General features: G+C 44.8%; 1 protein-coding gene, 3 non-coding genes and 3 pseudogenes across 4 annotated transcripts; all 7 read left to right on the top strand.

Annotated features, from left to right (window-relative positions):
• The first annotated feature begins 5393 nt into the window (after positions 1 to 5393).
• On the top strand, positions 5394 to 5570 carry LOC113083707 (uncharacterized; annotated as a pseudogene).
• A 374-nt stretch (positions 5571 to 5944) lies between these two features.
• Positions 5945 to 6108, top strand: LOC113083705 (U1 spliceosomal RNA). Its single transcript, XR_003283355.1, has one exon. It is a non-coding gene; the product is annotated as a U1 spliceosomal RNA (small nuclear RNA).
• A 5012-nt stretch (positions 6109 to 11120) lies between these two features.
• On the top strand, positions 11121 to 13962 carry LOC113083702 (uncharacterized). Its single transcript, XM_026254685.1, has 2 exons — positions 11121 to 11157; positions 12747 to 13962. Exon 2 carries the CDS (start codon positions 12775 to 12777, stop codon positions 13717 to 13719), a length of 945 nt encoding a protein of 314 aa, XP_026110470.1. The 5' UTR covers positions 11121 to 11157; positions 12747 to 12774; the 3' UTR covers positions 13720 to 13962.
• A 160-nt stretch (positions 13963 to 14122) lies between these two features.
• LOC113083704 (uncharacterized) lies at positions 14123 to 14298 on the top strand (annotated as a pseudogene).
• Positions 14299 to 14672: 374 nt separating this feature from the next.
• On the top strand, positions 14673 to 14836 carry LOC113083703 (U1 spliceosomal RNA). Its single transcript, XR_003283354.1, has one exon. It is a non-coding gene; the product is annotated as a U1 spliceosomal RNA (small nuclear RNA).
• A 7988-nt stretch (positions 14837 to 22824) lies between these two features.
• LOC113083708 (uncharacterized) lies at positions 22825 to 22999 on the top strand (annotated as a pseudogene).
• Positions 23000 to 23372: 373 nt separating this feature from the next.
• Positions 23373 to 23533, top strand: LOC113083706 (U1 spliceosomal RNA). Its single transcript, XR_003283356.1, has one exon. It is a non-coding gene; the product is annotated as a U1 spliceosomal RNA (small nuclear RNA).
• Positions 23534 to 23929: the final 396 nt, after the last annotated feature.

Below are 23929 nucleotides of genomic sequence, written 5' to 3'. Positions count from 1 at the left end.
CACACAACTTCGGAGAGGTATATTGAACTCTGCTGCTTCGGGCTCCAACAAGTTTTAAGGTGAGGTCTTTTAATTATTTATTTTGTTATTTATTGTTGTATATTTATTGTTGTTTTAAGTTTTTAGGCTGTTGGTGCCTCCATCATGTCGGCTGCCCGTGCCGGCGTGCGGAGGCACCACAGCGTGCGTTTTTTATTCAGGCAGGGTGAGGGGAAGCTCCTGGGAATGTCCCGTATGGACTTTTCCAGGAAGCTGATCCAAAAGACCCTAGCTTTTAAATGTGATGACCTGAATTGTTTGATGACTCTGCCCTTGAACAAAGGATTTGATGTTAGTTTTAAAACCGCTTCCCTACTTAATGACTTTTGGCAAAGGTTTGAATCAGTTAAAGCCCAGTTCTCCATGTTCACTGTTGAGAAACTTTCTGATAACACACTTAAAACTGTGATTGTCAGGATGTTCAATGAAACCGTGACTGGAGATGATATTTGTGTTTGGTTGGGTAGATTTTGCACTGTTCGAGGCCAGCCTGTCAAAGTGTTAGATGAAGATGGCATTTGGACATGCTCCTGGCGAATTCCCATTAAACAATGGGAAGACGCTGGGGGCTACCAGGGCCTGAAGCATCTGCCTTCCATGATTGTGCTCGGAGAGAACAGAGGCTACATACATTATCAAGGAATGCCCAAACTCTGCAGAAAGTGTGGAAGGTTTGGTCATTTATCTGAAGCATGCCAAGAGTTAATCTGTGGGAAGTGTAGAGAAATTGGTCACAGTTTTGATGACTGTACCAATGGCAGACGGTGCAATCTTTGTGGAGAAACAAATCATCTCTACAGAGACTGCCCTAAAAGTTTTGCCAACAAGCTAAAAATGGCCGCCCCACATGGGCAACAAACGAAGGAACAAAGGAGAGAGGAGGCGGTCCCTGAGGTTTTGGCGGGAATTTCAAATTCCCAGCCGGCCTCAGGGATTGGGCAGGAAGGAGGAAGTGGGGCGGCCACAGGGGCGGAGGCAACGGAACAGGAAATGGTAATGGAAGGAAAGGAAAGTGAGGAAGAATCACTGGTAACAGTTTCGGATGGGGTGGAAGAATCCACCGGGAGTGAGACAGAGTGTTCACTCCCTAATGCTCAGGTGCAAAAAAGACCTGCGGGGTCTCCTCTGATTGTAATGGAGGAGAAAAAATCTAGGGCAGCATATAAGCTCGATAGTTCCGATTCGGTAGATCTGGAGCGCATGTGGCCCCTAGAGTCCCCAAATGAGGTTTCCTTTTTGCACATTAAGCTAACAGCATCATCGCCAAAGGAGCCACAAGAGGTTCCCTCTGTGGCCTCTGAAGCGACAGGCATTTGCCCTCCAGACCTCAGCTCATCTGGGGAAAAGGAAAGACAAATGCTACAAGATGTAACATGATTTTAATCATATTTTTGTAGTCTTTTTCTTGTCTTCTGTTTTAAATGCCTCATACCTTTTTAACCCTACTGCTCATGGCCCTCACCATCTCTACTATCAATGTCAGAAGTGTGAGGTCCACCATTAGAGCACAGAGTATTTTGTCCTTTTTAAAATCTTTTAAGTCAGATTTGTTTTTATTACAAGAGTGTTCTCTGCCCTTTTTAACTAGGTACACAAAAATGGAAGAGCTATGGTCCGCAGGAGCCTCCATATGGAGCGGATCAAATTTTAACAAAAACGACGGAGTTGCGGTTTTAATTAATAATCCTAACATCTTGGTGAAGGGCAGCACTGTGGTGAGGCAAGGCCGGGCACTTTTAGTAAATCTGACCTTTTTAGACAGGGATTTTAATGTTCTTAATGTATATGGTTTTACGGAAAAGAACGAAAGATATGAGCTTTTAGAAGACTTGCAACCCCACATGCTAGGTAGGGCTCCCCTAATGGTAGCAGGGGATTTTAATTGTGTTTTATCTAAAACAGACAGGAAAAGGGTAGGGGAGGATTTTAGAGTGGACAAAACGTCGGTTTTATTGCAGGGTTTAGTCAGAGATTTTAATTTAGTCGACTGTTTTAAAATTTTGCATCAAAGAGAGGAGGGCTTCACCTGGTTCAGTGGTGATGGTACCAAAGCCTCTCGAATCGACTACGTGTTTACAAGGGACTGCCCGCCAACCGATGCTACATTAACCCCCCTTTTTTTCTCTGATCACATGATGCTGTCTTGCACCCTTTCACTGCCCATGGGTGTGACGGTAGGGGGAGGGCTGTGGAAGCTGAACTGTTCCCTGTTGGAAGACAAGAATGTAATTTTAGAATATAGGGAACAGTTCAGCCAATGGCAGACCCTCCAAGACTTTTATGATACACATGCACAGTGGTGGGAGATGGTAAAGGACCGGACGAGACAGTTTTTTAGAAAGATAGGGAAAGAAAAGAAGAGTAGGGAAAAGAAATGCATGTTGGGGTTGCAAAAAAGACTACAAAGGTATTTTAATCTTTTAAATAATGGTTTTGATTTTAACAATGAAATCCAGGATGTAAAAAAGGAAATGTCAGTTTTAGCCAATATAGAAAGTAAAGGGGTCCTTTTAAGAAGCAAAGAGAGAGAAATTGAAGAAGGGGAAAAGTGTACCAGATATTTTTTTAAGAAAATAATAACAAGGGGTGGGGGGTTAACCAGGGTTAAAACAGGGGATAGGGAGGTTAACACAACAAAAGAGATTTTAGAGGATGTGGAAAAATTTTATGGGGCTTTATATAGTTTTAAAAAGGTACACTCAGACACCGTAAAAGAAGTTTTAAATTTTGTTGAGAAAAGGGTCGACTGTCAAAATGAGATTTTAGCCCAAGATTTGAACATTTTAGAAACCCAAAAAGCTCTTGGAGGTTTTAAAAAGGGGAAGTCCCCAGGAGTGGATGGACTTCCCCTGGAGTTTTATCTAACATTTTGGGACATTTTAGGACAAGAGCTTTTGACAGTTTTTAAAGAGTTTGAGACCCTCGACAGACTTCCAGACAGTTTTAGAATAGGGATAGTTTCTTTACTTCACAAAAAAGGTGACCGGACTGACTTAAAAAACTGGAGACCCATAACACTTTTAAATTTCGATTATAAACTTTTTAGCAAAGTTTTAGCAACACGCATGTCAACTGTTTTAGAGGACGTGATTCACCCGGATCAAGCTTGTTCTGTGCCCGGAAGAAAGATAACAGACAACCTAGTGCTGATTAGAGACGCCATCTGTTACGCGAGAGACAGAAATATTCGGCTAGTAGTCCTAAATTTAGATTTTGAAAAAGCATTTGATCGAGTCTCGCACCAGTACCTCTTCCAGGTTCTGGAGAAAATGGGGTTTCCAAAGAGGTTTATAGCCTGGGTGGGACTGCTGTACAAGGGAATAGTCAGCAAAATTCTAATAAATGGGCATCTTTCCAAAGCTGTGAACATACACAGTGGTGTCCGTCAGGGATGTCCTTTATCTCCTCTTCTGTATGTGGCTTGCATCGAGCCACTGGCACAGATCTTGAGAAGGGACAAATGGATCAAAGGACTGGACGTTCCTGGGACGGGGGGACTGACGGCGACCTGTGTTTTATATATGGACGACGTAACTCTTTTAGCCACAGACGTTTTATCAATACGAAGAGCACTGGACTTGACTGACTGGTACGGTCGGGCCTCGGGCGCCAAACTCAATAGAAACAAGTCCGAGGCCCAGCTCTTCGGGCCGTGGGGAGACGTGGACACAGGAGGACTTGATTTGGTTTTTAAAGACAACGATTTTAAGATTTTAGGCGTTAAATTTGATAAAGACGGGGGTGGACGGGAAAACTGGACTGACTTGTTAGGGAAAGTTAGGAAAAGACTGGGGTTTTGGGGACTAAGACAGATGACGATGGAAGGCAAGGTTTTAATTTTTAAATCTGTGATTTTACCTCTGATTTTACTTGTCTGTTCTGTTTTTAGCCCCCCTCGGTGGTTCCTGGGGAAACTGGAGAGGGCGGTGTTTTACTTCCTGTGGGGGTCCAAGTGGGAGCGCCTGAAGAGGGAGACCATCAAGAAAAGGCCGGAGAACGGTGGAAAAGGCCTCCCAGACCCCCACCTGTTTTTAGGCAGCCGCTTCACCGCCCTGCACATTAGTTATGCCACGACCCCATCCAAAGAAAACAAGACGGCTGCAATGGCGCGATTTTGGATGGGGTCTTACCTACGAACACTGAAAATTTTACCAGTGGACTTGAAAACCCCAGTGTCTTTTAACTTGCCCAAAGAGTACAGTTTTATAAAAAAGTTTTTAAAGAAATACCTTTTAGAGAGTGAAGATGTCACCATTTTAACTCAACACAAGTCTCTCATCTCTGTTGTGCAGGACCGGGAACCGGTGAGTCCAGTTCCGGGCCTCACACCAAGTGAGGCCAAACAGGTTTGGCGGAACGCGGCTCACCCCGCTCTCCAGAACAGGCACAAGGACTTATCGTGGATGGTGGCTCATGAGATCCTCCCGGTCAGGGCGGTTATGCACTCCAGAGGCATGGCCAAAAACCCCATCTGCCCGCGGTCCGGCTGCAATTCTCCGGAGACCGTCCACCACCTGCTCTGGGAGTGCAGCACTGCGCGGGACCTGTGGGCCAAGACCGGCCCCCTGTATTTCCCGTGCCTACCAGCGGGTGGGGCCCAGTTCGGGTACCAGCTCGCCATCCTTGGGGTGGGCCGGGGCTTGAAGGACTTGACGGCACAGAAATTTACCTCGCTCTGGCTCACCCTCAACGTCATCAAGGATGCCATCTGGGCCACCAGAAACCTGCTGGTGGGGAAGCGCGTTACGGTAACCCTCCATGCATGCGAGCTAAAGGTAACATCAATGCTGCAGGGGTACCGGACGACGATATTCGGACGGGGGGGCCGGGGTCGCACGGAGAGGGTCCCGGCAGGCACCGACCCTGGCCGCCCGTAGATGCACCCTCACCACTCTGGCTACGGGAACAGCGGGCCAGCGGGCCGGAGGAGAGGGGATCTCCGCTGAGTCCATAAAGTAGCATCTCATGTCCCTGTTCTGGAGAGTGGGGTGATGACCCACTTGATAAGGACTCACCCCCGGTCTTGCACAACAGATGATTTTTAATTGGTGTTTTTTATTGTTTTATTATGAAAGAGGTTTTATTAACATATATACGAGGCTTGTTTGCTTTTTTTAAAATTTGTGTTTTACTTTGGAACTGACCGCACCTTTTAAACACACCTCAATAATGGACTTTTAAAAACAAGCAAAACACTGTGGTTTTAATCAAATGCTTTTTAAAAATGATTGTTTATTTCATTTTACCATGTGTATTTATTATATATTATATTGCTTGTTTTAATGTGTGATTAAAAAGAAAATGTTGTGTGAAAAAGAAAAAATGCAAATGGAAAAAATGTAAATGGTGACAATAAAACTTTTTCGAAAGAAAAAAAATCTGTTCTTATCAGTTTAATATCTGATACGTCCCCCATCCGGGGACTACATATTAAATGGATTTTTAGATCACGGAGCTGGAGCCGGGGCTTGCTCCGTCCACTCCATGCATCGGCCTGGTATTGCAGTGTCTCCAGGAACGGTGTGCTTTCCCTTTTTGGGGATTGCCATTTATTGTGTCGAATAGCAGAACAAGGAATGAGAGCTGCCGTTGCAGATGCTGTGGTTTATTGCAAACTTTTTTCCTGATGTGTCCACCTGGGGTCTTGGACTCTTCCACTAACGATGCACCCACCTGAGGTCTTGAAGTCTTTCACAGACGAGGTGACGCATCGAATCAGGTGTGTTTGTTTAAAGAGAGTCATCTAAAACTGGCGTTGGGAAGCACCGGCCCATGAGCTTGGCAGTTTCCAGGCCAGTAACGGAAGGCACCCGTCCTTCCTTTCCTGGAGGGGGGGCGGAGGGCTAACCGTTGGTGAGGATGGTAGAGATGCAAATCACACCTCTGGCTGACCGACTGGGCCTTCATACTTACCTGGCAGGGGAGACACCATGATCAAGAAGGCGGTTCACCCAGGGCGAGGCTTGTCCATTGCACTCCGGCCATGCTGACCCCTGCGAATTCCCCAAATGCGGGAATCTCGACTGCATAATTTATGGTAGTGGGGGACTGCGTTCGCGCTCTCCCCTGAAATTGTTGGTGAAACAAAGCAGAAGAGGTTTTTACAGTTTTTTATTTATTTTCCTTTCAGAATGGGGAGTTCTGTCACATGCGAGATTTGTGTTGTGCGCCTGTGAAACAAAGTCACTTGCGCTCTTGAAAAATCGGACCCTGGTGGGTAGTTTAGTTCGAACATAGCGCAGACCTTACTTTGAAAGTAGATTGGACTGACTGCAGCCTAGCTGTAACTGTCTCCATGTTGTTTGGTTGTCCTTTTTTTCGATTCGTATTAATTTTGTTGTCGCTTACAGCGACACCTAGTGGCCTGTCGCCGCGCCCTTTTTCACCTGGCCTCGGACTGAGCCCCTGCACAGGTGTGCCGATTTGGGTGAAGGGATCTCACTCCTTCCTGGAGTTATAGCCATTCGAGCCACCTCGGACACGCCACCTTAGCACGCTTTGAGGTCCCCTCGCCAAGGTGAATGGAAATTTCCTCTATTTTTGGATGATTATTGACACTCAGACTCCAGAGAAGCTTTCTGTGCTGATTTGGGTGGGACTGGGCCAAATACCTGGCGCCAGGTTGCAAAAGAAGGTTTTCGACAAAATCCAAAATACCCGAAAATTTCGTCAGAGCGACGGGCCAATCTGAGACCTGCGTCTCGTTCGGCTCGAGCCAAGGATTCCGGTGACATAAGGCACGTGGCTCTGCGACCAACCGTTTGGGAGTTACGAGCGATGCCGTACTTTCCGTCGCTGCAGTTCCACCGTCAGGCCGATCGGGACAAGGCCCGGTGACGTTGCAGACAGGGGAGGGTACTACCATCCCGCAGTGTTGCAGGTGTTTTCATCTTTGTTTGATTGTCCATTTACATTACATTTTCCCTATTTTTCAGCTTACGGCGCCACCTAGTGGCCTGTCGCCGCGTCCCTTTTCGCCTGGCCTCGGACTGAGCCCCTGCACAGGTGTGCCGATTTGGGTGAAGGGATCTCACTCCTTCCTGGAGTTATAGCCATTCGAGCCACCTCGGACACGCCACCTTAGCACGTTTTGAGGTCCCCTCGCCAAGGTGAATGGAAATTTCCTCTATTTTTGGATGATTATTGACACTCAGACTCCAGAGAAGCTTTCTGTGCTGATTTGGGTGGGACTGGGCCAAATACCTGGCGCCAGGTTGCAAAAGAAGGTTTTCGACAAAATCCAAAATACCCGAAAATTTCGTCAGAGCGACGGGCCAATCTGAGACCTGCGTCTCGTTCGGCTCGAGCCAAGGATTCCGGTGTCATAAGGCACGTGGCTCTGCGACCAACCGTTTGGGAGTTACGAGCCATGCCGTACTTTCCGTCAGGCCGATCGGGACGAGGCCCGGTGACGTTGTAGACAGGGGAGGGTACTACCCAGATAGCACACTTACGTCTGCAAGATGTCTGTTAAAGAACTGTTGATCTGGAAAGCATCTGCCATCTACAAACGTCTGACATACGCCTTTCAGATGTCAGTTTTATATACCTTCTAAATCATAAACATCTAAAAGACATCTAATTGACATCTATCTGACATCTAAAAGGCAGTGTTGGGGAGTAACTAGTTACATGTAACAGCATTACGTAATTTAATTACAAAATGAATGTAACTGTAATTAGTTACAGTTACGAAGAAAAAATTAGTAATTAAATTAAAGTTACTTATGAAATTTTTAACGATTACAAAGGCAATTACATTTGAATATTTACACACATCCACATACAGATTTCACTGATTTCTTTCCCAAATTGCACTGACTGTTCTGAGACATACGCCCTAATAATTTCCAGAATTTTAACAGAATTTTTTGTTTTTCCCAGTCCGCCCTTCCTGTAAATTAATGGCAAAAACATGCAGTTTCATTTAATACAAATAGGCCTACTGAAGCTTGCAGTGTTGTCAGCCTCTGCCGCCTCAATATAGGAGTACATGAGCACATAAACATCATTTCTAGAACTGCTCTGTGTCACGTCATGCATTTTACCTATCATATCATATACAAAGAGACAGCAGTTTAAAAAAACACCAATGTTTCAGGAGTTTATTATACAGGAATGACACATGCTTATTAGATAACTGTATTTGAGTTGATGTATATGTTTTTATTTATTATTATTTAATTTTCACAAATTTAGAAAAGTAATCTAAAAGTACTCAAAAGTAATTAGTTACATTACTTTAATAAAGTAATTGAAAAAGTTATACTACTATAACATTTTAAACAGGGTAACTTGTAATCTGTAACCTATTACATTTCCAAAGTAACCTTCCAAACACTGCTAAAAGGAGACGTCCAATAGACGTATTGCAGATGAGCAAACAGCCTTAAAACTACATCTTGCAGATGTAAATTCATATGTCAAATAGACGTCTCCTAGATGTATGTGTGCTATCAGGGTACCATCCCCTCGCGTTTTTAGGTCTCCCAAAACTTACCAAAGCCGAGATGGGCATCGCCGTGTCCGGCTTCCTCCCTGCTGCGTCTTAGCAGCATCGCTTCTCGGCCTTTTGGCTAAGATCAAGTGTCTGGCTTAAAGGAAGAGACTGCGATCGCCTCTTGGAGGTTTTTAGGTTGTGCTCTACCATAGCACGTCCTACACCTTCCGAGAGGTATATTGTATTGCATCTGGCATACTTTTTTTACTATTTATTGTCTTTCATATTGTGTTGTGCTTGTTTTTTAGGAGGAGTTTTTTTTATTGAGAAACTGGTCTTAAGGTAAGTTATTTCCTGTTTTACGTTGTTTTTATTGCTGTGGTAATTTTTTAGTTTGTTTGATTCCTTTTAGCTGTCGGTGCCTCCAACATGTCGGCTGCTCGTGCCGGCATGCGGAGGCACCACAGCACTAGGTTCCTTTTTTTAGAAAAAGATGGAAAGTTAATGGAAATGTCAAGGTTGGATTTTTCGAGGAAACTTATGCAAAAACTTCTAGGTTTTAATCCTGCTGATTTAAATTGCATTCTAACCCTGCCTTTTAACAAAGGCTTCGATGTGAGTTTTAAAAATGCAGCACTGTTAAATGAGTTCTGGCAGCGCTTTGACACACACAAGACCCAGTTTTCCATGTTTAAAGTTGAGAAACTAACTGATAACACACAAAAAATGGTTATCGTTAGAATGTTCAATGAGACTGTGAATGGAGAAGACATTTGCACATGGCTGGGTAGATTTTGCACTGTAAGGGGCCAGGCTATGAAGGTTTATGATGAAGACGGTATTTGGAATTGTTCCTGGAGGGTCCCCATTAAGCAATGGGAAGACCCACAGGGCTTCCAAGGTCTGAGGCATTTACCACAAATGATAGTTCTGGGAGAAAACAGGGGCTACATCCACTACCAGGGAATGCCCAAACTCTGCCGGCGATGTGGGGAGTTTGGGCATCTTGTTGAAGCATGCCAGAAACTCTTTTGTAACAAGTGTAGAGAAATTGGACATTCCTTTGAAGAATGTCCAAATGGCAGAAAGTGTAATCTTTGTGGAGACTTGTCTCATCTCTACAGAGATTGCCCCAAATCGTTTGCCAACAAAGTAAAATCAGACAAAATGGCGGTTGAGGAGCGAGTACAACAGGCTAATGAGGAGGTGGAGCTAAATTCAAATCTCCCGCCAAACCCTGGGGTTGGTGGAGAGAAAATTGATAACAGAGGTAAGGAGAGAGGGGGGGCGGAGCAAACTTCAAATTTCCCGCCAAACCACACTATTGGAGCAGACGGAAATGAGGAGATGGAACTCCACCAATCCCTAATAGAGAAAGAAAAGGAGTCAAATGAACAGAGCAAGGAGGAGGATAGTGAACAAGAACAGGAAAAGGTAGTGGAGGAGAAACAAGAGATAGAGGTAAGTAATGATCTTCCAGGAGTTATATTGAGAGGGAAAAAAAGGATTGCCCGATCTCCCATTGAGGAGAAGAATGAGAAAAGAGATAGAGTGGGATTGCGATCAGATTCCTTCTCATCAGGGGATCTGAACCGGCTTTTCCCACTCGGTTCCCCAAACGAAATATCTTTCTTGTCAATAGAACTCCAAACATCAACCCCTAGGGCTAGCTCAAGGGGGAAACAGCTTCAATCTCCGGATTCCCCAAATAGGGGAAAAGAAGAAGAGCTGGTTTCACAAGATACAGATATCCTTTTTAATTGAAAATTTAGTTATTTATGTCTTCTAAAATGTTGTATTTATCATTTTTAACTGTTTTTATCATGACACTCACACTCTCCACCTTAAATGTAAGAAGTGTGAGGTCACAGTTGAGAGCTCAAATGGTTTTATCCTTTTTACAAACCCAAAATAGCGATATCCTGCTTTTACAAGAATGTGCTTTACCTTTTATGTCCAATTATAGGAGATGGGAAGAACAATGGCCCCATGTATCTGTGTGGAGTGGATCAAATTTTAACAGAGCCGATGGAGTAGCCATTTTAATAAAAAATCCTCAGCTCTTGGTGAAGGGTAGCACAGTGGTGAGAGATGGGAGAGCTCTTTTAATAAATCTGTCCTTCTTAGGACATGATTTTAATATTTTAAATATGTATGCTTTTACAGATAAAAATGAAAGGAACGACCTTTTAGAAGACGTGCAGTCCCACCTTTTAGGAAAGACCCCATTTATTTTAGCAGGGGATTTTAATTGCATTTTAAGTAAAAATGATAGAAAAGGGGAGAGAGAGGATTTTAAAATGGATAAAACGTCAATTTTACTACAGAACATTATAAAGGATTTTAAATTGACTGACTGTTTTAGAACCATGCATCCTGGGGAAAAAGGATTCACCTGGTTTAGTGGTGATGGCACTAAAGCCTCCCGTATAGACTATATCTTTACGCGAGACCTTACACCAGTGGATGCTAAACTAATGCCCGTTTTCTTTTCAGACCACGCTATGCTTTCTTGCACCCTTTCTTTTCCCACAGGTGTGACGACAGGTGGAGGGATATGGAAACTGAACTGCTCCCTGCTGGAAGACCCAGAGATCACAACATACTACAGGGAGCAGTACAGCCAATGGCAGACTTTACTAGACTTTTATGATTCACGAGCACAGTGGTGGGAGATGGTAAAGGCAAAGACCAAGACTTTTTTTAGATGGGCAGGGAAAAAGAAAAAATTAAAAGAAAAAAGACGAATGGTGGGACTGCAAAAGAGGCTACAACGTTACTTTTATCTTCTTAGCCAGGGTTTTGATTTTAACGAAGAAATTAAGGAAGTTAAGAAAGACATGTCAGAATTAGCGGAGGTTAAAAGTAGAGGTGTTCTCTTCAGGAGTAAAGAAAGGGAAATAGAGGAAGGCGAGAAATGCAGCAGATACTTTTTTAAGAAAGTTATTGATGGAGGTAGAGCAATATTTAAATTAAGAAATAAAGAAGGAGAAACAATGACAGACACAAAGGATATTTTATCAGTAATAGAAAGCTTTTATGAAGAACTCTATGAAGAAAAGGCAAGTGACAACAGCATTTTGAGCGAAATTTTAACAAGCATAGAGAAAACAATAAATGGAAATACCAGTCTGACAAAGGATTTTAACATTTCTGAGATAGACAAAAGTATTCAAAAATTCAAAAAAGGGAAAACTCCTGGAGTTGATGGACTCCCTCTTGAATTTTATTTGACCTTTTGGGACATTTTAAGACAAGACTTACTGGCTGTTTTTAATGACTTTGACAAGATCGACCAGCTCCCTGACAGTTTTAGGATAGGAATAATGACCCTACTACACAAAAAAGATGACAAGACAGATTTAAAAAACTGGCGTCCTATAACCCTTTTAAACTTTGATTGTAAACTTTTTAGTAAACTTTTAACAACACGAATGTCAACAGTTTTAGCAGATCTGATCCACCCGGATCAAGCCTGCGCCGTCCCTGGGAGAAAGATCACAGACAGCCTCGTACTGATAAGAGACGCCATCTGTTATGCGAGAGACAGAAATATTCGGCTGATAGTTTTAAATTTAGACTTTGAAAAAGCATTCGACCGAGTCTTGCACCACTACTTGTTTCAAGTTTTGGAAAAAATGGGGTTTCCCAGGAGGTTCTTAGCTTGGGTGGGATTGCTGTATAAAGACATAACCAGCAAAATCCTAGTTAACGGGAATCTCTCAAAAGCGATAAATATATGCAGCGGCGTCCGTCAGGGCTGTCCGTTATCTCCTCTCCTGTATGTGGCTTGCATCGAACCCCTAGCGCAGGTATTGAGAAGGGATACATGGATCAGTGGACTGACTATACCCGGGACTGGAGGACTGACTGCAAAGACTGTTTTATATATGGATGATGTCAACCTTTTATGTACTGACGTTTTATCAACACAGAGGACTATGGACCTGACAGACTGGTTTGGGAAAGCATCGGGAGCCAGACTGAACCGAGATAAAACACAAGCACAGTTTTACGGTCCCTGGAAACCTAGTGAGCTCGCTGGACTGGACACTACTTTTAAAAGGACAGAGTTAAAAATACTGGGTATTAAGTTTGACAGAGATGGGGGAGGGAGTGGAAATTGGCATGACGTGATGGTTAAAGTGCGGAAAAAACTAGGTTTCTGGGGACTGAGACGTTTGACATTTGAAGGAAAGGTTTTAATCATAAAAGCTGTGATTTTACCCCTGTTTTTATTGCTGTGTTCTGTTTTCTTTCCCCCCAGACTCTTTCTTGTATCTCTGGAACGTGCAATGTTTTATTTTTTATGGGGGTCTAAGTGGGAGCGACTCAAAAGAGCAACCATGAAGAAAGCACCCCAAAATGGAGGAAAAGGAGTGCCAGACCCCTACTTGTTTTTAGGAGCTTTTTATACTGCACTACATATAAAATATGCCCGAACCCCATCCAAACAAGACAAAACAGGAGCCATGACCCGGTTTTGGATGGGGTCCTACTTAAGAACCCAAAATATTGTACAGACAGACTTGACAATGCCAGTTGCCTTTGACCAACCCCCAGCATACACACACATAAAGAACTTTTTAAAGAAATTTAATTTGGAAAAAGAAAGTGTGACTGTTTTAACCAATCATCGCTCTATACTCTCTCTTGTGCAGGAACGGGAACAAGTGTGTCCAGTACGCGGGCTCACTCTAGGTGAAGCCCAAAACGTTTGGCGGAATGTGTCCCACTCAGCTCTTCACAACCGACACCGAGACCTGGCTTGGATGGTTGCCCATGAGATCCTCCCGGTCAGGGCCGTGATGCACTCCCGAGGCATGTCAAAGAACCCCATCTGCCCGCGGTCCGGATGTGGCGCCCCCGAGACCGTGAGGCACGCCTTATGGGAGTGCAGCGCTGTGAGGGACCTGTGGGCGACAGCTGGCCCCCAGCAATTCCCGTACCTACCAGTAGGGGGGGTCCCAGACTACCCAATGGGGAGAGGAGGGGTGAGCCAAAAACAAATGCCAGCAAAAACACCCCCTAAGCTATGGCTTACCATCCTCTGCATCCAAGATGCCATATGGACCTCCAGAAACCTACTGGTAGGGAAGCGCATGCAGGGGTCCCTGCACGCCACCATCCAGCTAGCCAAATCAAGGCTGCAGGAGTACACCGCATGTCGCCATTCGGATGTGGAGGGTCAGAGCTACACGGGAAAGGTCCCCATAGCCACGAGCCCTGACTGCCCGTAGATGCCCCCAAACACCTGAAGTGGGACAGCGGTGCCTCGGTTTAAGAGGATCTCCTCTGGGCCCAGAAGGGTCAGGCCTCTGGGACTGGTTTTGAGGAACTGAGCTGATGGTTTAATCTTTTTTCTTTAAAGGACATACCCGTTTTTGCACAACAGAAGAGAACGTTTTTAAACCTGTCTTTTGATTTTAATAACACTGTTTTTTATTTTTTATTTTCTCTAGCACTACAGACACACAACAACAACAAAAACACACTCAATACAAAATGTTTTTATTTGTGTATTAATTAATTTAAAAATTATCCTGTGCTTTAAACAACAACAACAAAAACAACAACAACAACCATTGTATAATGTGTTTTAACAAAACAAATGTGTGCATGTAACCAAAATGTATTGTGACAATAAAATTTTTCAAAAGAAAAAATCTGTTCTTATCAGTTTAATATCTGATACGTCCCCCATCCGGGGACTACATATTAAATGGATTTTTAGATCACGGAGCTGGAGCCGGGGCTTGCTCCGTCCACTCCATGCATCGGCCTGGTATTGCAGTGTCTCCAGGAACGGTGTGCTTTCCCTTTTTGGGGATTGCCATTTATTGTGTCGAATAGCAGAACAAGGAATGAGAGCTGCCGTTGCAGATGCTGTGGTTTATTGCAAACTTTTTTCCTGATGTGTCCACCTGGGGTCTTGGACTCTTCCACTAACGATGCACCCACCTGAGGTCTTGAAGTCTTTCACAGACGAGGTGACGCATCGAATCAGGTGTGTTTGTTTAAAGAGAGTCATCTAAAACTGGCGTTGGGAAGCACCGGCCCATGAGCTTGGCAGTTTCCAGGCCAGTAACGGAAGGCACCCGTCCTTCCTTTCCTGGAGGGGGGGCGGAGGGCTAACCGTTGGTGAGGATGGTAGAGATGCAAATCACACCTCTGGCTGACCGCCTGGGCCTTCATACTTACCTGGCAGGGGAGACACCATGATCAAGAAGGCGGTTCACCCAGGGCGAGGCTTGTCCATTGCACTCCGGCCATGCTGACCCCTGCGAATTCCCCAAATGCGGGAATCTCGACTGCATAATTTATGGTAGTGGGGGACTGCGTTCGCGCTCTCCCCTGAAATTGTTGGTGAAACAAAGCAGAAGAGGTTTTTACAGTTTTTTATTTATTTTCCTTTCAGAATGGGGAGTTCTGTCACATGCGAGATTTGTGTTGTGCGCCTGTGAAACAAAGTCACTTGCGCTCTTGAAAAATCGGACCCTGGTGGGTAGTTTAGTTCGAACATAGCGCAGACCTTACTTTGAAAGTAGATTGGACTGACTGCAGCCTAGCTGTAACTGTCTCCATGTTGTTTGGTTGTCCTTTTTTTCGATTCGTATTAATTTTGTTGTCGCTTACAGCGACACCTAGTGGCCTGTCGCCGCGCCCTTTTTCACCTGGCCTCGGACTGAGCCCCTGCACAGGTGTGCCGATTTGGGTGAAGGGATCTCACTCCTTCCTGGAGTTATAGCCATTCGAGCCACCTCGGACACGCCACCTTAGCACGCTTTGAGGTCCCCTCGCCAAGGTGAATGGAAATTTCCTCTATTTTTTGGATGATTATTGACAGTCAGACTCCAGAGAAGCTTTCTGTGCTGATTTGGGTGGGACTGGGCCAAATACCTGGCGCCAGGTTGCAAAAGAAGGTTTTCGACAAAATCCAAAATACCCGAAAATTTCGTCAGAGCGACGGGCCAATCTGAGACCTGCGTCTCGTTCGGCTCGAGCCAAGGATTCCGGTGACATAAGGCACGTGGCTCTGCGACCAACCGTTTGGGAGTTACGAGCGATGCCGTACTTTCCGTCGCTGCAGTTCCACCGTCAGGCCGATCGGGACAAGGCCCGGTGACGTTGCAGACAGGGGAGGGTACTACCATCCCGCAGTGTTGCAGGTGTTTTCATCTTTGTTTGATTGTCCATTTACATTACATTTTCCCTATTTTTCAGCTTACGGCGCCACCTAGTGGCCTGTCGCCGCGTCCCTTTTCGCCTGGCCTCGGACTGAGCCCCTGCACAGGTGTGCCGATTTGGGTGAAGGGATCTCACTCCTTCCTGGAGTTATAGCCATTCGAGCCACCTCGGACACGCCACCTTAGCACGTTTTGAGGTCCCCTCGCCAAGGTGAATGGAAATTTCCTCTATTTTTGGATGATTATTGACACTCAGACTCCAGAGAAGCTTTCTGTGCTGATTTGGGTGGGACTGGGCCAAATACCTGGCGCCAGGTTGCAAAAGAAGGTTTTCGACAAAATCCAAAATACCCGAAAATTTCGTCAGAGCGACGGGCCAATCTGAGACCTGCGTCTCGTTCGGCTCGAGCCAAGGATTCCGGTGTCATAAGGCACGTGGCTCTGCGACCAACCGTTTGGGAGTTACGAGCCATGCCGTACTTTCCGTCAGGCCGATCGGGACGAGGCCCGGTGACGTTGTAGACAGGGGAGGGTACTACCCAGATAGCACACTTACGTCTGCAAGATGTCTGTTAAAGAACTGTTGATCTGGAAAGCATCTGCCATCTACAAACGTCTGACATACGCCTTTCAGATGTCAGTTTTATATACCTTCTAAATCATAAACATCTAAAAGACATCTAATTGACATCTATCTGACATCTAAAAGGCAGTGTTGGGGAGTAACTAGTTACATGTAACAGCATTACGTAATTTAATTACAAAATGAATGTAACTGTAATTAGTTACAGTTACGAAGAAAAAATTAGTAATTAAATTAAAGTTACTTATGAAATTTTTAACGATTACAAAGGCAATTACATTTGAATATTTACACACATCCACATACAGATTTCACTGATTTCTTTCCCAAATTGCACTGACTGTTCTGAGACATACGCCCTAATAATTTCCAGAATTTTAACAGAATTTTTTGTTTTTCCCAGTCCGCCCTTCCTGTAAATTAATGGCAAAAACATGCAGTTTCATTTAATACAAATAGGCCTACTGAAGCTTGCAGTGTTGTCAGCCTCTGCCGCCTCAATATAGGAGTACATGAGCACATAAACATCATTTCTAGAACTGCTCTGTGTCACGTCATGCATTTTACCTATCATATCATATACAAAGAGACAGCAGTTTAAAAAAACACCAATGTTTCAGGAGTTTATTATACAGGAATGACACATGCTTATTAGATAACTGTATTTGAGTTGATGTATATGTTTTTATTTATTATTATTTAATTTTCACAAATTTAGAAAAGTAATCTAAAAGTACTCAAAAGTAATTAGTTACATTACTTTAATAAAGTAATTGAAAAAGTTATACTACTATAACATTTTAAACAGGGTAACTTGTAATCTGTAACCTATTACATTTCCAAAGTAACCTTCCAAACACTGCTAAAAGGAGACGTCCAATAGACGTATTGCAGATGAGCAAACAGCCTTAAAACTACATCTTGCAGATGTAAATTCATATGTCAAATAGACGTCTCCTAGATGTATGTGTGCTATCAGGGTACCATCCCCCAGCGTTTTTAGGTCTCCCAAAACTTACCAAAGCCGAGATGGGCATCGCCGTGTCCGGCTTCCTCCCTGCTGCGTCTTAGCAGCATCGCTTCTCGGCCTTTTGGCTAAGATCAAGTATCTTGTCGGACGGTTGAGACTGCGATCGCCTCTTGGAGGTTTCCTGACTCGAGATCGTTTCATATCTTGAGTCACACAACTTCGAGAGGTATATTGAACTCTGCTGCTTCGGGCTCCAACAAGTTTTAAGGTGAGGTCTTTTAATTATTTATTTTGTTATTTATTGTTGTATTTATTGTTGTTTTAAGTTTTTAGGCTGTTGGTGCCTCCATCATGTCGGCTGCCCGTGCCGGCGTGCGGAGGCACCACAGCGTGCGTTTTTTATTCAGGCAGGTTGAGGGGAAGCTCCTGGGAATGTCCCGTATGGACTTTTCCAGGAAGCTGATCCAAAAGACCTTAGCTTTTAAATGTGACGACCTGAATTGTTTGATGACTCTGCCCTTGAACAAAGGATTTGATGTTAGTTTTAAAACCGCTTCCCTACTTAGTGACTTTTGGCAAAGGTTTGAATCAGTTAAAGCCCAGTTTTCCATGTTCACTGTTGAGAAACTTTCTGATAACACACTTAAAACTGTGATTGTCAGGATGTTCAATGAAACCGTGACTGGAGATGATATTTGTGTTTGGTTGGGTAGATTTTGCACTGTTCGAGGCCAGCCTGTCAAAGTGTTAGATGAAGATGGCATTTGGACATGCTCCTGGCGAATTCCCATTAAACAATGGGAAGACGCTGGGGGCTACCAGGGCCTGAAGCATCTGCCTTCCATGATTGTGCTCGGAGAGAACAGAGGCTACATACATTATCAAGGAATGCCCAAACTCTGCAGAAAGTGTGGAAGGTTTGGTCATCTATCTGAAGCATGCCAAGAGTTAATCTGTGGGAAGTGTAGAGAAATTGGTCACAGTTTTGATGACTGTACCAATGGCAGACGGTGCAATCTTTGTGGAGAAACAAACCATCTCTACAGAGACTGCCCTAAAAGTTTTGCCAACAAGCTAAAAATGGCCGCCCCACATGGGCAACAAACGAAGGAACAAAGGAGAGAGGAGGCGGTCCCTGAGGTTTTGGCGGGAATTTCAAATTCCCAGCCGGCCTCAGGGATTGGGCAGGAAGGAGGAAGTGGGGCGGCCACAGGGGCGGAGGCAACGGAACAGGAAATGGTAATGGAAGGAAAGGAAAGTGAGGAAGAATCACTGGTAACAGTTTCGGATGGGGTGGAAGAATCCACCGGGAGTGAGACAGAGTGTTCACTCCCTAATGCTCAGGTGCAAAAAAGACCTGCGGGGTCTCCTCTGATTGTAACGGAGGAGAAAAAATCTAGGGCAGCATATAAGCTCGATAGTTCCGATTCGGTAGATCTGGAGCGCATGTGGCCCCTAGAGTCCCCAAATGAGGTTTCCTTTTTGCACATTAAGCTAACAGCATCATCGCCAAAGGAGCCACAAGAGGTTCCCTCTGTGGCCTCTGAAGCGACAGGCATTTGCCCTCCAGACCTCAGCTCATCTGGGGAAAAGGAAAGACAAATGCTACAAGATGTAACATGATTTTAATCATATTTTTGTAGTCTTTTTCTTGTCTTCTGTTTTAAATGCCTCATACCTTTTTAACCCTACTGCTCATGGCCCTCACCATCTCTACTATCAATGTCAGAAGTGTGAGGTCCACCATTAGAGCACAGAGTATTTTGTCCTTTTTAAAATCTTTTAAGTCAGATTTGTTTTTATTACAAGAGTGTTCTCTGCCCTTTTTAACTAGGTACACAAAAATGGAAGAGCTATGGTCCGCAGGAGCCTCCATATGGAGCGGATCAAATTTTAACAAAAACGACGGAGTTGCGGTTTTAATTAATAATCCTAACATCTTGGTGAAGGGCAGCACTGTGGTGAGGCAAGGCCGGGCACTTTTAGTAAATCTGACCTTTTTAGACAGGGATTTTAATGTTCTTAATGTATATGGTTTTACGGAAAAGAACGAAAGATATGAGCTTTTAGAAGACTTGCAACCCCACATGCTAGGTAGGGCTCCCCTAATGGTAGCAGGGGATTTTAATTGTGTTTTATCTAAAACAGACAGGAAAAGGGTAGGGGAGGATTTTAGAGTGGACAAAACGTCGGTTTTATTGCAGGGTTTAGTCAGAGATTTTAATTTAGTCGACTGTTTTAAAATTTTGCATCAAAGAGAGGAGGGCTTCACCTGGTTCAGTGGTGATGGTACCAAAGCCTCTCGAATCGACTACGTGTTTACAAGGGACTGCCCGCCAACCGATGCTACATTAACCCCCCTTTTTTTCTCTGATCACATGATGCTGTCTTGCACCCTTTCACTGCCCATGGGTGTGACGGTAGGGGGAGGGCTGTGGAAGCTGAACTGTTCCCTGTTGGAAGACAAGAATGTAATTTTAGAATATAGGGAACAGTTCAGCCAATGGCAGACCCTCCAAGACTTTTATGATACACGTGCACAGTGGTGGGAGATGGTAAAGGACCGGACGAGACAGTTTTTTAGAAAGATAGGGAAAGAAAAGAAGAGTAGGGAAAAGAAATGCATGTTGGGGTTGCAAAAAAGACTACAAAGGTATTTTAATCTTTTAAATAATGGTTTTGATTTTAACAATGAAATCCAGGATGTAAAAAAGGAAATGTCAGTTTTAGCCAATATAGAAAGTAAAGGGGTCCTTTTAAGAAGCAAAGAGAGAGAAATTGAAGAAGGGGAAAAGTGTACCAGATATTTTTTTAAGAAAATAATAACAAGGGGTGGGGGGTTAACCAGGGTTAAAACAGGGGATAGGGAGGTTAACACAACAAAAGAGATTTTAGAGGATGTGGAAAAATTTTATGGGGCTTTATATAGTTTTAAAAAGGTACACTCAGACACCGTAAAAGAAGTTTTAAATTTTGTTGAGAAAAGGGTCGACTGTCAAAATGAGATTTTAGCCCAAGATTTGAACATTTTAGAAACCCAAAAAGCTCTTGGAGGTTTTAAAAAGGGGAAGTCCCCAGGAGTGGATGGACTTCCCCTGGAGTTTTATCTAACATTTTGGGACATTTTAGGACAAGAGCTTTTGACAGTTTTTAAAGAGTTTGAGACCCTCGACAGACTTCCAGACAGTTTTAGAATAGGGATAGTTTCTTTACTTCACAAAAAAGGTGACCGGACTGACTTAAAAAACTGGAGACCCATAACACTTTTAAATTTCGATTATAAACTTTTTAGCAAAGTTTTAGCAACACGCATGTCAACTGTTTTAGAGGACGTGATTCACCCGGATCAAGCTTGTTCTGTGCCCGGAAGAAAGATAACAGACAACCTAGTGCTGATTAGAGACGCCATCTGTTACGCGAGAGACAGAAATATTCGGCTAGTAGTCCTAAATTTAGATTTTGAAAAAGCATTTGATCGAGTCTCGCACCAGTACCTCTTCCAGGTTCTGGAGAAAATGGGGTTTCCAAAGAGGTTTATAGCCTGGGTGGGACTGCTGTACAAGGGAATAGTCAGCAAAATTCTAATAAATGGGCATCTTTCCAAAGCTGTGAACATACACAGTGGTGTCCGTCAGGGATGTCCTTTATCTCCTCTTCTGTATGTGGCTTGCATCGAGCCACTGGCACAGATCTTGAGAAGGGACAAATGGATCAAAGGACTGGACGTTCCTGGGACGGGGGGACTGACGGCGACCTGTGTTTTATATATGGACGACGTAACTCTTTTAGCCACAGACGTTTTATCAATACGAAGAGCACTGGACTTGACTGACTGGTACGGTCGGGCCTCGGGCGCCAAACTCAATAGAAACAAGTCCGAGGCCCAGCTCTTCGGGCCGTGGGGAGACGTGGACACAGGAGGACTTGATTTGGTTTTTAAAGACAACGATTTTAAGATTTTAGGCGTTAAATTTGATAAAGACGGGGGTGGACGGGAAAACTGGACTGACTTGTTAGGGAAAGTTAGGAAAAGACTGGGGTTTTGGGGACTAAGACAGATGACGATGGAAGGCAAGGTTTTAATTTTTAAATCTGTGATTTTACCTCTGATTTTACTTGTCTGTTCTGTTTTTAGCCCCCCTCGGTGGTTCCTGGGGAAATTGGAGAGGGCGGTGTTTTACTTCCTGTGGGGGTCCAAGTGGGAGCGCCTGAAGAGGGAGACCATCAAGAAAAGGCCGGAGAACGGTGGAAAAGGCCTCCCAGACCCCCACCTGTTTTTAGGCAGCCGCTTCACCGCCCTGCACATTAGTTATGCCACGACCCCATCCAAAGAAAACAAGACGGCTGCAATGGCGCGATTTTGGATGGGGTCTTACCTACGAACACTGAAAATTTTACCAGTGGACTTGAAAACCCCAGTGTCTTTTAACTTGCCCAAAGAGTACAGTTTTATAAAAAAGTTTTTAAAGAAATACCTTTTAGAGAGTGAAGATGTCACCATTTTAACTCAACACAAGTCTCTCATCTCTGTTGTGCAGGACCGGGAACCGGTGAGTCCAGTTCCGGGCCTCACACCAAGTGAGGCCAAACAGGTTTGGCGGAACGCGGCTCACCCCGCTCTCCAGAACAGGCACAAGGACTTATCGTGGATGGTGGCTCATGAGATCCTCCCGGTCAGGGCGGTTATGCACTCCAGAGGCATGGCCAAGAACCCCATCTGCCCGCGGTCCGGCTGCAATTCCCCGGAGACCGTCCACCACCTGCTCTGGGAGTGCAGCACTGCGCGGGACCTGTGGGCCAAGACCGGCCCCCTGTATTTCCCGTGCCTACCAGCGGGTGGGGCCCAGTTCGGGTACCAGCTCGCCATCCTTGGGGTGGGCCGGGGCTTGAAGGACTTGACGGCACAGAAATTTACCTCGCTCTGGCTCACCCTCAACGTCATCAAGGATGCCATCTGGGCCACCAGAAACCTGCTGGTGGGGAAGCGCGTTACGGTAACCCTCCATGCATGCGAGCTAAAGGTAACATCAATGCTGCAGGGGTACCGGACGACGATATTCGGACGGGGGGGCCGGGGTCGCACGGAGAGGGTCCCGGCAGGCACCGACCCTGGCCGCCCGTAGATGCACCCTCACCACTCTGGCTACGGGAACAGCGGGCCAGCGGGCCGGAGGAGAGGGGATCTCCGCTGAGTCCATAAAGTAGCATCTCATGTCCCTGTTCTGGAGAGTGGGGTGATGACCCACTTGATAAGGACTCACCCCCGGTCTTGCACAATAGATGATTTTTAATTGGTGTTTTTTATTGTTTTATCATGAAAGAGGTTTTATTAACATATATATATACGAGGCTTGTTTGCTTTTTTTAAAATTTGTATTTTACTTTTGGAACTGACCGCACCTTTTAAACACACCTCAATAATGGACTTTTAAAAACAAGCAAAACACTGTGGTTTTAATCAAATGCTTTTTAACAATGATTGTTTCTTTCATTTTACCATGTGTATTTATTATATATTATATTGCTTGTTTTAATGTGTGATTAAAAAGAAAATGTTGTGTGAAAAAGAAAAAATGCAAATGGAAAAAATGTAAATGGTGACAATAAAACTTTTTCGAAAGAAAAAATCTGTTCTTATCAGTTTAATATCTGATACGTCCCCCATCCGGGGACTACATATTAAATGGATTTTTAGATCACGGAGCTGGAGCCGGGGCTTGCTCCGTCCACTCCATGCATCGGCCTGGTATTGCAGTGTCTCCAGGAACGGTGTGCTTTCCCTTTTTGGGGATTGCCATTTATTGTGTCGAATAGCAGAACAAGGAATGAGAGCTGCCATTGCAGATGCTGTGGTTTATTGCAAACTTTTTTCCTGATGTGTCCACCTGGGGTCTTGGACTCTTCCACTAACGATGCACCCACCTGAGGTCTTGAAGTCTTTCACAGACGAGGTGACGCATCGAATCAGGTGTGTTTGTTTAAAGAGAGTCATCTAAAACTGGCGTTGGGAAGCACCGGCCCATGAGCTTGGCAGTTTCCAGGCCAGTAACGGAAGGCACCCGTCCTTCCTTTCCTGGAGGGGGGCGGAGGGCTAACCGTTGGTGAGGATGGTAGAGATGCAAATCACACCTCTGGCTGACCGCCTGGGCCTTCATACTTACCTGGCAGGGGAGACACCATGATCAAGAAGGCGGTTCACCCAGGGCGAGGCTTGTCCATTGCACTCCGGCCATGCTGACCCCTGCGAATTCCCAAATGCGGGAATCTCGACTGCATAATTTATGGTAGTGGGGACTGCGTTCGCGCTCTCCCCTGAAATTGTTGGTGAAACAAAGCAGAAGATTTTTACAGTTTTTTATTTATTTTCCTTTCAGAATGGGGAGTCTGTCACATGCGAGATTTGTGTTGTGCGCTGTGAAACAAAGTCACTTGCGCTCTTGAAAAATCGGACCCTGGTGGGTAGTTTAGTTCGACATAGCGCAGACCTTACTTGAAAGTAGATTGGACTGACTGCAGCCTAGCTGTAACTGTCTCCTGTTGTTGGTGTCCTTGTTTTCGAATTCGTATTAATTTTGTTGTCGCTTACAGCCACTTTAGTGGCCTGTCGCCGCGCCCTTTTTCACCTGGCCTCGACTGAAGCCCCTGCACAGGTGTGCCGATTTGGGTGAAGGATCTCACTCCTTCCTGGAGTTATAGCCATTCGAGCCAAC

This window comes from Carassius auratus, unplaced genomic scaffold (assembly GCF_003368295.1).
Source record: "Carassius auratus strain Wakin unplaced genomic scaffold, ASM336829v1 scaf_tig00039163, whole genome shotgun sequence".
Taxonomy (NCBI): Eukaryota; Metazoa; Chordata; class Actinopteri; order Cypriniformes; family Cyprinidae; genus Carassius; species Carassius auratus.
The sequence above is the reverse complement of the archived record's forward strand: the minus strand, read 5'-3'. Positions and strand labels throughout refer to the sequence as shown.